Genomic DNA, 12,121 nt, shown 5'->3' on the forward strand with positions numbered 1-12,121 from the left:
TCTAGCCTTGCACAGTGCTAAATTACTGCTATGATGCGCTCAAAATTTTTACTTGAAACACCTTAAATGTAGACGATTGACCCCATCTTGATGTTTGCAGAGTCACTTGAGTAAACAAACTGCCCATTTCTTGTGCTAAATCCACAAAACATTTGTACCAATAGATGCTGGTACAGTTTCCTTACAACAATGGTAAACGAGAATGCTGTTCAAGATGTGGCCGGGAGAAACCTAGGAAATTTTTTGGGGTGCCAGTGCACTAGATACCTAGTACCTAGGTTAAGTGAAGACCTCTAGCCATTATTTTTGTATGATTAAAAGTGAAGTTGCTCCTACACGTTATACAAACCATCGGTCTTTTACATTAGGAATTAATTTCAGTGTAGGCTGGAATTCGTCCTTTAAAGATTCAACAAGGTAGTTAGGCTGTAACTGCTTGTCCTGTAGCTGGGAGTTCCACCCGACTGAACGTAAATATTCCACTGTGCTTTCGGCCACCATGGTGAACAGACTTGCTCTTGCTCTACCCCCTGCTCTCATTGAAGTGTTTTTTCACCTTTATAATGAGATCTTTCCTTGTTTGATTGTGTTGTATATCAGTTTGCATATCTGTCTTTTTTTGAGCAACTTGCAAACCCAAGACTTACATAAACCTAAACGCCCCCCAAGTCTCCCAGCGCATATGTCTTGGAGTGGGAGGGAGAAAATTTTGTAGTTTTTGCTCCTCAGTGGAGGTAGACCCTCACGCCCTTTGCACAAAATGCCTAGGGTGTGTAGTAAATTAAATCCATGTGATACCTGTATTTCCTGGTGGTCTGACCAGTAGTCGGGAAGGTATGAGGGGAGGAAACGATTTAGGGGAAAGTTTCCAAGGCTTTGTCTGACTCCTATGGCTACCAATCCTTTTTCATCCTTTCTCCCACTTCGTAAGCTTCCTCGACTTGCTGTTTCCCCTTTTAGGGGAATCTCTGAGACAGTCCCCTGCAGTGTACCAGGGAAAGTGGCCCGTCTTCTGTGGTTGGTGTAAGAAATGGGGTCTCTCTCCACTCAGAGCTACTCTTCAGCAGATTACAGACTTAGTCTTTCTTTGAGGGAGAAGCTCCTCTCTGTGTCTGCAGTTAAGGGCTATAGGTCCACCTTGTCCCTGGTCCTGGAACTGTGAGATGTGGATATATCCAATTCAATGGAGATATCTCTCCTTATGAGGAGCTTCGAGAGGTCTTGTCGACCCAGGGAACTTATGCCTCCTATGTGGGACATGACTCTCGTCTTGAAGAGCTTGACTTGTGAACCATACGAGCCTCTGCGAGAGTTGTCAAACAGGTATCTGACCCTGAAGACCTTCTTTTTGCTGACCCTGGCATCGGTGAAGAGAGTAGGAGAACTTCATGGTCTCTTGTAATGTTAAACACTCGAGGGGATGGGGATCAGTTACACTCAATTTCATCACGGACTTCGTAGTGAAGACTCAGAATCTATCAGTCCCTGACACTAGATTCGAGTCCTTTACGATTCCCTCCCTAGAGGACTTCTGTGGTAATGATCTGGATGAGATGCTACTTTGTCCCGTTATAGTGCTATGGTGCTATCTGAAGAGAAGTCGTCATCTCCAGCCTGAGTGTCGACATCTCTTCGATAGCACTGGGGTGACCAAGAAAGAGGTGTCCAAGAACACTATTTCTTTTTGGTTGCATGTGGTGATCATAAAAGTGTACTCCTCTAAAGGGAGAGTGACACGGCTACCTTTAGTCTGTGAGCCCACGAAGTCAGAGGTATTGATCCTACCCTTGCGTTCTGGAAGAACCTGTCAGTTCCACAGGTACTGATGGCAGGGGTTTGGGCCAACCAGACCACTTTCACTTTCCTCTACCTTCAGGGTATAGCCCATAGGTCCTTGCACACCATTTCCTTGGGACCCATGGTGGCTGCTCAACAAGTTTTGTAGCTTACCAAGCTCCTTTAATTAGACAAGTTTGCTTGTTGCCTTTGTGAACGGTGCAAATTTGGGTGTGAATGTAGAGAGTGACTGGGTCCCCATTTTCCCTTTTCCATTCTTCTCTCTTCCTGCGAGCAGAGAGTTGCGGTCGTCACATGTTGAAACTGGCGGCTGATGTAGGTAAGGTAAATTTACAGAGCTCCATTCTATATACAGTAGTCGCCCCATATTCACGGGGTATGCATACCAGACCCCCCCCCGAACAGTTGGAACCCCTATAAAAATGCTTAAAACCTCCTATTTTGTTAGTTAAAACTCAAGAAAAACCCACTAAAAATTTTCATACCTGTGTATTTTATGATGAAATTGCTAAAAAAAACCCCAGGAATTTGTGGATATTTCTCATAGAAAAATACCATGAATAGGCGAATGTTCTGCAAATAATGGGGGGAAATGTTCCAGAGAGAAATCCGCGAATCTGGAGAATGCGAATACGGGGTGTCCACTGTACTTTCATTAGGATATAGAAGCATGTATCATTCCCTACCCTAACAAGGGGGGAAGGGGACCTTCGCATAAGACAAACCCAATGCTTGTATATTTCTCTTTGTTTCTATACGATGTATAAACCGTTGTTCCTTCACAATAGGAAATGCTTGAGGTATAGCCTGGACACGGCCGCTGAAATCTTCAAACAAGGCAGTTCGGTAGTTAACTACCAGTCTGGTCATTGGTACTCCCTCCAATCGAACGTAAACATTCCAATTTGCTTTCAGCTGTTGGTGTGGAAAGTCGTGTTGTCGCTGCTCTGTACCCGACTGTTGTTTGCTGTTATCTTCAGTTCTTTTATCCGAGTGGGATTTTTCCTTGTTTTTCTATCGAATAAGTGGTCGTAAATGTTTGTGATGAATACTCAGCAAACCTTGGATTTACAGTCAATGTTGCCCTCTGTCCCCAGCCGGCGTTGCCTTGGGGTAGCTGGCAAGAAGTGCGGAAAATCCACACCTCCTTGGATGTAGACTCTTACTCCCTTTGTGCTTCCTGCCGAGGGTATGATTGTAGTGGTGAAGTGATGTGTGCGGAGTGTTCCCTTTGGTCCGAATCCCAGGGGGAGAAAGTTTGCCAGGAGGAGGAGATAAGTTAGGAAGTACACCCCCAACTACTCCAAACATAGCTAACCCTTCGTCTTCCTACCTCTCTCCTGGCAGCTGTCCTGTACTCTCTGCTGTGGGGGCTTTTCAAGTTACACAAATAGAGCAGGATACTAATGGGAACAGATTTGAAAGGATTCATAAATAAAACTGATTCTCCTTAAATTAATTTATTATTAATATTAATAATCTTAAAGTATGCAACTTAATCTAAATCTTATCCTGTAACACCTAACTAAGCCTATTACCCCAACTGCCCAAGAACCTAAACTTAATTCCTTAATCCTAATAAAGGCAGTCCCTGGTTAAGGGGGTGTTCCTTTCTTGAAGGGGTGCTGATAAGCGAAAACTGCCATTAACCAAAACTTGGTGAATTATGGCACCATAATGGCACTTATGGCGCTGATAACTTGTTATCGACAACATAAGCGCACCATTATGGCGCCTCTGTTAGGTATTTGTTCCAACGCCATATACTCACCCTACTATTGTAGGAGAATCCTGGATGTCAATCCGGTACCGACTAGGAAAAACTGGTTTTTCCTTCCTGACCCCCAGCCTGGTACGTGCCCCAGGGTTGAAGATCACGACCTCTGACCCAACCTGCAGTCCTTTCTTGGTCGCTGTAGCGTTCACACACTTCAGCTCGCTGTCCGCTACCGGCCTGTTTCCCTTTGTCTGTCCCTGTGTGTGGTGTGTTTGCCGCATGTGTGCGTGCTTTTCGGAGTCATGGATTCATCGTCTCAATGGGGCGTTTCTTTCTCCTATCAAGATAGATCCACACAATTTGTGCAACAATTGTCGGGGTCGCCCTTGTTCACGTGAGGCCACAAGTGGAGAGTGCGTCACATGGTCGGAGCATCAGTGGGATCTGGGTTCGACTAAGCTGAAGAAGAAGCCTCGTTCTCCTTCTAAGAAGAATGCCTCAGAGGTTCCGCATAGTAGGAGTACTATCCGTGGGCCTGGAGGTCCTTTACCGTCTCCTGTTCTTCATCAGGATTTCCCGGCGGAGCGTCGGGAGTGTTCCCCTGTCCCCTCCCAGCGAGGGGACCTAGGTGAGTCCGTTGCTGGGACCCTGCCAATGGTGGGGCCCGAGGAGTTTGTATTTCTTACTGTGAAGAATGTGCCGTCAGACAATTCCGCCTTTTTGCAGGAGTGCTGGGCGCGTGGTGGTCTGCGGGGCGCTCCGTCCAAGGATGCACTGGTTGCTGGGCTGGGCACTGCCAAGAATTTGCTGCCAGTTGTGGAGTGCGCTGCTCGGTCCTCCCGGGGTCCCCGGAGGACTTTCATCCTCCTCCTCCGTGATCCCAGCCACCTCGCCGGAGGTGGGGGAACTTCCAGGTAGACGACGGGAGCCAACAGAGTCGTCTGGGGTTCCTCCTGGCCCGTGGCCAGGCACTCCCTGTACCCTGGGTAGGTCCCCTCTGAGGGAAGAGGCATTCCCATTCTGGGCCCCCTCCTTCCCCCCTACCAGGATGGAGGCTCTTAATAGTAGAGGGAGCTTCCAGTGGGAGGCCCCCTCCATCCATTCCTGTGTGGATCACCCCAGCTGCTCCTCCTGCTCACCCCAGGATAGAAGTGTCTTGTCGGGAGAGAGATCACCTTCGGGTGGTTCCTCCTACAGATCTTCACAGAGGAGGCACCATCACTCCAAGAAGAGGCGTTATGGGAGGAGTCGAGGTCGGTCTTACTCCTCCCCAGATCGTCGCCCCAGATCTCCCTGTCATAGCCAGGACCACAGGGGTCAGAGCAGGAGCGGCCGTCGCCGGGACGAGTCGTGTCGTAGACACGACCGCTCGTAGACCACGCAGTCTCCGAGGTCGGTTCTCAAGTGCGCTGCTCCCTCGAAGTCCCCCTGCAAAGGGGCCTCCCCTCCTCCTGGGGTTGTCCCCCTGCACCTCTGATGGATCCTGTGCTGGCTCCGGTGGTCCCAGGTTCCCCTGCTCTGGTCGGCCGGGCTCCGTCCTGTTCAGGACCTCTGCTTCCACCCGACATGTGGGTGGAGCGGAGCGCTCCACCTCAGCACTCCCCGGCGGGGCTCCCCCCTCGTCTGGAGGGTGGCCCATAGTGGCCCCACCCCCGGGGTGTCGCAGTTCGCGGTAGATGGCTCTGGTTCGACCCAGCAGCCCTCCCCTCCCCTGTCCCCACAACCGGTGGCGGGCCCATACATGTTGAGGGAAGACTTCAAAGAGGATGCCTTCACTCAAGCCAGTCTGTCTGCAGAGCCCCCTGGAGGTCCAAGGTACCACGGACGAGGGTTCTGTGTTCCGTAGGGTGCTCGGGGTGATCCGAGTGAAGAACGGGTTGGCGCTCCCCCAGACTCTAGGAGGGTCTTGGCTACTAGTAGACCGTCTCTTTGGAGGGCAGGTAGAGTCCAAACCTTCTCTGTCCCTTCCCAAGGCTCCATACTCGGCCGAGCACTTGCACAGGTGGAGGAGGTTGTGGCAGGGCCCAAGAACTCCCTGAGAGCCCTGGGCTCTCTGAAGCTCCTTCTGGCTGCCAAAGCTGGGCTGAGGAGGTTGTACTCTACTGAGGGTATGTACCTGGCTCTGAAGTCGGTAGAGGGCCCTCTCACGGCCCCTCTTTCTGGGTTTTTCGGGAGAGAAGCTGTTGGCAGGCCCCATCTCCTCTCAGCAGGAGGCCATGGCCATGATATCCACGGCGTGGACCTCCATCCACGTCGCCTCCTGGCTGGATCACTGGATGGGCGCAGTCGCCAGCTTTGTGACAGAGCACGACCTTCAGGATGAGAACGAGTTGGCTGCCTTCAAGGAGCTGGTTCTGTCGGGGGGGCAAGTCGCTGGGCTTCCTGACCACCCAATTGCTGACCCAATGGACTAACCATGCATAGGAGGAGGGAGAAGTTTCACTCCTATAACAAGAAAAAAAAAAAAATAGAAATAACAAAAAATAAAAAAGGAAAAAAAAATATATATATATATACAATAAAACTTTTAAAATATTGAGATGTTAGACTCTTCTATACAAACCCATGAAACTTTCTACAAAAACAAACCTACCATTATTCCTTACCAGAGAAGGTAAACTTCTTTACCCTTCTCGCACTAGAAACCTCTTTTTGCTATCCATTCATACTCTATCACTGGACCTTGCCTTCTGTTCCACGGTCTCTGTTGTTCAGATTCACCTTCAGTTACTCTCTGCTGTATTTCTGGAAATGGATCACTCAAACTTTCTGGGCTTGAGTTCAGTTCTATCACTTCAATAACTTACAACACACTCAACACTTTTTTTGGAAACCAGAATGTGGTATCTTTTCTTTGCTAAATTTGGCCTTTTCTTAATCCCTTCTAACATTTCCCCTTACAGATTCTTCATAAAAAGTCTTATTGTATCGTTGGTCACTTTTTCATTGTAACTGAACTTTAGAAAAGGTATGCCTGTACATTATTAGGAAGACCATGATATAAATTATTTAAAAATGTGGAATAAATATCCTTTCTTTTAACAATAGATATTATCTTTTTCATTTCAGGCTAGTGGTATGATAATTGCTGGGCTTGGCCTAGCAACTATTGGATTTGGGGCTCGTTTCGTTCTTCGCACCATGCCAACCTTAGGGAAAAAAATGGCTGATGCTGTTGGTTCTATGCCAAAACTAGATGGGAAGGTAAGTGTGGAGTGTAGTTTGTTAAATAACTAATAGATTAGACCTCATTTACAGATGTTCCAGCTGTTGTGAAGTCCAAGGTCTGTGAAATTATACATACTTATGATCTTTGTGTCATATACATACTTATGATCTTTGTGTCATTGAGATGGACATATCAGTCAATCAGTATAGGTCTAACACTACTAAGTGGAACCTTGGTTTTCGTATGTAACCGAAACAATAATTCCCATAAGGAATATGTAATGTATATCCAATTGATGCATTCCAGACACCCAAAAATAAAAAAAAATCCCTTATATAGAGAATAAACAGTTTGTTTATTCAAACAGTTTGTTTATACAAACCCTTGGTCCTTTACAGTAGGAATATGTTATGGTGAAGCTAGAATATGGCCATTAAAACTCATGTACAAGGTGGTTAGGCAGTAACTACCATCCAGTAGGTGGGGAGACCCACCTTCCCAGATGTAAACACTCCTCTTTCCTTTTGGCTGTCTTCTGGTGAAGACGTATTTGTTCCTACACGATATACAAACCATCTATCCTTTACTATAGGAATTGCTTAAGGAGTAGCCTGGTCATGGCCAATGAAATCTTAAAACAAGGTGGTTTGGTAGTTAATTACTGGTCCAATTTGCTTTTGGCTGTCGTCAGGGAAAGGCGTGTTTCTTCGTTCTCTGTCCGACTGTTTCCAAGATGATTTCTTCTCAGTCCCAGTGAGATTTTTCCTTGTTCTGTGTTGTATGTTCATGGTTGTGTTCTTTGTGAGTTTGATTGTAATATCTTTATTAAAATGCAAACCCAAGAATCACAATCGCTTAAGTCCGCCCCAGCCGGCAGTGCCCCAGGATGCAGAAAGGGAAGTGAGGTAGCTTCCACTCTTCTGTGGATGTTGGGCCTCACGTTCTGTGTTCTTCATGCTGAAGATGTGAGTGTGATGTTAATAATCACTGTGCTGAGTGTTGTGATTTGTTTACAGCGCAGTGGGTGAGGTTTGCCGGGAGGAGGTGCCATCATAGGAAGATGCCTTTGCCTGTGGTTGGGGGTAACATGCCACCAACCATGCCCTTGTTAGTTAATCTGTTGTCTTCCTACCTCTTTCCAGGCAATCATCATGTACTCGCTGCCTCCCCTTTTGGGGAATCCACTACTTCGTCTTCCTCTTCCAACTTGTCAGGGGTGGAAGAACAAGGGGGCCTGTGGACCAAGGGAACGCTCCTCTGAGGGTCTCAGGCAAGGGGTTACCTCTCCCATTAACCTGATTTGTCCTTCGCAGGTGAGGTGTACAGATTGGATCAGGTGTGGGGTTCGCTTGTCCTGGTGGGGCCACTGTCTGTGGATGCATTGCTGGCACACCTAAATAGTACTAGTGCCAGCACTGCTGTAACACATGCTGTAGCCGCCTCCACTACATCTATCGTTGGCTCACCTGCTCCTTCGGGAGTGGGAACCGTGACTCTGTCCCAGGGGTCTAGTGTCAGCTATAATGCGTCAGCTATGATATTTGCTTTCCCAGGTAGATATCTTATCTTGGCTCCAAAGACCTGAATGATCATTTGTCACCGAGTTCCTTTTGGACTGTGATTAAAGCCTTTGAAAAACTCGGTAAAGGACTCATGTTCAGTAAGGACTTTATCAGGATAGCCATAGATTATGAACTTAAAATGTACTAGTGAGTTAAAGATACCTAGCCCTTCCTTGCTTATTACTGCATATTTACTTTCAGAGGGCTTTAGTTTACGTGAATAAAAAAGCTATAGGAAAGAACTGTTTATCATATTGCTGAAGTAGTATCCCTCTTACCCTTGGTCTGAGGCGTCTGTTGCAATAAAAAAAAAAAAAATTCCTTATTTAAATCAGGGATTTTTAAGTTAGGTAAGCTGCATTATTCCGCTTTTAAGATATCGAACGCCTGTTGATGCTTTTTAGACCATAATCAATCTACGCTCTTCTTCGTAAGATCTGTTAAAGGAGCTGTCATGATTGAAGAGTTACATATTTGCATACGATTGTAATACCCACTACAGCGCAAAAGTGCTGTATCCCCCTTTTACGTTAATAGTACCGGAAAGTTATGAATAGCCGGCACCTTACCATGGACTACTTTAAGACCTTGACTAGACACATAAAACCTAGATAAACATGTTCGGTTTTTTTTAAAACTCACATTTAGATATTTTACTCTGAGATTATTTGTCTTTGTCTCTGTAGCACTAGCTCTAGTTTATGTGAATGTACTTCTAAGGTATTAGAAAAGATTATAAGACCAACCAATAGGCATGTAGGGTATCCCCTAAAAGTCTCCAAACACTATATTGTAATTGGGGCGCAACGTAAGCCGGAGGCATACGTAAAAATTGATAATGTCCCCTGAGTGTGCTGAAAACGGTGTATGAGGTACAATCACTTAGGTAATGGTATCTGGTAAAAGCATTTAAGTAAGTCCAAGCTGGTGAAAAATTTATTCTAACCTAACAGAGATAAGATGTCGTTGGTACATGGCACTGGAAACTATCGGGAGTCGTTTCCTTGTTTAAGCGACAGAAATCTACGCAGATACGCCAAGTCCGATCTTTTATGGCATGACTTTTGAGGGAAAAATTATATGGGCTTATTTGATTTCCTAATGACTCCTATTACTAACATTTTTCAACTTCATCATTTATCTCTATTTTGAAATTTCATTGAGAGTCTATGCGAAGGTACGTATATAGCTTTATGTTTGTCCTTAGACCGTATTTTGTTTTCAATGACATCCGTTTTCTCCCAGAGATCACTCGCTAGTGGAGAAACTTCCTGGTATTCAGGTAGAAGATAAAAAAAAATTCTGCTGAATCACCTCTGCTTGAATGACTTTACGGATATTACTTTAGATAGATTATCAGAGAGATTCATCCACGACTGGTTGGGCGTGATTAAAAATTAGCAACAATAAAAAATGCGATATTTATAACTTCCGTATCCACGATATGTATACGTTTGTGGATCACTAGATTAACTTGTTGCTGTGTCAACCGTGTCTAGGGCTTTGTTCGCGGAAATCGTTATATTTCAGAGTGTCGGGAAGGATTAAAATTTCATTTCCCAGCAAAGTCTTTTTACACGCACTAAGACATTCGAGGGTGCATGCTCTCGAGATTTGCGTGCAAACTACGACTGCGGTTGTGGGAGTATTCTGTTGGGTCATGTGAACAATGTTACGATTTATAGACAAATGTATAGTTCCTTTATATAAGTTATTATTTGATTAACTGTCTCTTTTTGTTCAAACGGATTTCAATATGTTTGAAGGTTTATAGGATTTTCCTTTGATAAACACGCCTTATTTTGCAGGATGTAAGATAATATTTTGTATACCCCTAGATGGATCTTACAATTACACTACATACAGATCAACGTTTTTTATAACTATAGAGGTATCTGTAAGCGCTCGCTTATCCGGACTTCTCATTAGGGAAGTTCGAACAACAGACGGTGAGTCCGCAAATACAGGATATTACGTGTACTAAAGAAATAAAACAAGATATTCTAATTTTTACGGCGCGTACAGTCGGGCTTTATCCACCACTACTTATAATAACTTACGTATTAAAAAAAACGAAAACCTGCTCTGATTACTTTATACGGCCGTGTGTTTCATAGGAAAAAATCTTTTTTAATTCAAAAAGATATTGGCATGTATGAACCAACATCGCTTTTCCCCACTCTGCTAGAGTCGCTTATTGTATGGAATTTGCTATGCTTTGAACACTTTGGCAGTTTTTTTACTGACCTTGACCGCTTGACTAGGTGACACAGTCACCGAGTTTGCTTGTTTGATTCTGAACGGGCTACTGTTTCTATTTCTTTTTGTAATAATTAAGATCCTTCTCTTTATTACCATCGCAACGTATTGTGTGTTTTTTAGCATTATGTTGCTGGTTACGTATAAAGCAATGAATGACGAACTATTAGGAACTGAGCGATTACTAATAAGACAAGTTATCACTACTGCATTCAATATTAACTGTTTGTACTTCATTCTTTGCTAAAATTTGAAATAGTGAGGGATCCTGGTCAGCGCATTTAGCCTGATGAAAGTTTTTTACAGACATGTTATTCCTTGCAATCCAGCCATATTTTTAAAGTTAAGTTGAGTCATTGAGGTTCGATATTTTATATAACTCAAAAAACTCAAGGCTAAAACTGCGAGCGGGACTTTGCAAAGGAGCATTTATTGTCATGACCCGAAATAGTGTTACCTCTAATTTATATAGATTTGTACGGGTGTTCCACTTGTTTTTTTGTGTGTTTTCTAATCACTACAGTGCTTAACGACCCTATCCATGCATCTGTATAAATACAGACGTCCACTGCGTAAACGCATATTCACTGTTTAATATGATTTGTTACGTAAGGGATTAATAATCACCCAAAATGATAAAATTAACATAGTATATGATTATGATATTTCAGTAGAACTTCTGGAAACAGACACTCAAAGATAAAAAACTCGCAGTAGCGAAATCTCAATGATGTAGATAATTTCTGTAAAAAAGTTAAGATTAAGAATGTCTCGTAACTTCAGCCACAGGAATAACGAAATTCGACCTGCAAAGGAAACACTCAAAGTTACTCCAAATGAATAAAAAATTGTACTTAGCTTGCTTTTGTGGGAAGTCACGGTGTTCCGATAACGACACACTGCCTTGGTCCTCCTTCTCTATTTAGCGGATGACCTGGTTTGGCTTCAGTTTCCCCCGTGCGCGTTGTTTCGATGATTCGAGCCCTTGAAAGATCCGATGCTGCAGACGCGTTCGGTTTGTTTCTTGGAGTGCCGGAAACGCTCACTAACGATGTTTTCTTGAATGATTCTAATGAGAGACGAAGCTTGCGTGCCGTAGGAAAAAGACACGCGGTTTTGTTTCTTGAAGTTATTCACTAAACGATGATACTAAGTTGGTTGAAGAATCTGTTGCTTTCGTCGTCGTTGAAGAGTTCTTATTGTTTTCTGAAGTCGCTCACTAACGATGATACTAGGTTGCTTGAAGAATCTGCTGCTTCCGTCGTCGTTGACTTCTTATGATACATTATTTATTATTCTGGTTTTTCTTCGTAGGACGTTGTAGAGTTCGTCTGGTACGCTGGCCACCAATATTAGGGCTTGTGCCTTGTATGATAAGGCGCCCTATGAGGTAATGTTAGACTAGCGATAATCTTACGCTAAGTCGGTTGGTATTGCACTTCCATCTTCAATGGAGTGTCTGGGGGTTTGTAGATCATTTACGAAGTCGGTATTATCTTGTTAGTTATTACGACGATGTGTTAAACTCATGGTGAGGAGGTTCTTGTAGAAAACACGAAATATAAAAATATATGTATTCTTCTGAAGTTTTACATGCTGAAGATCAGATATGATTGT

The 12,121-nt window shown here is 44.3% G+C and overlaps 1 protein-coding gene across 1 annotated transcript in view; it reads left to right on the forward strand.

Annotated features, from left to right (window-relative positions):
- LOC135219904 (mitochondrial import inner membrane translocase subunit TIM14-like) overlaps positions 1–12,121 on the forward strand; it is a 132,640-nt gene that overhangs the window by 2,558 nt on the left and 117,961 nt on the right. Inside the window, exon 2 of the mRNA XM_064257106.1 lies at positions 6,584–6,718. Within this exon, the coding sequence (XP_064113176.1) occupies positions 6,584–6,718 (135 nt within the window). The remainder of the gene's footprint in view (positions 1–6,583; positions 6,719–12,121) is intronic.

Source organism: Macrobrachium nipponense, chromosome 1 (genome assembly GCF_015104395.2).
Source record: "Macrobrachium nipponense isolate FS-2020 chromosome 1, ASM1510439v2, whole genome shotgun sequence".
Taxonomy (NCBI): domain Eukaryota; kingdom Metazoa; phylum Arthropoda; class Malacostraca; order Decapoda; family Palaemonidae; genus Macrobrachium; species Macrobrachium nipponense.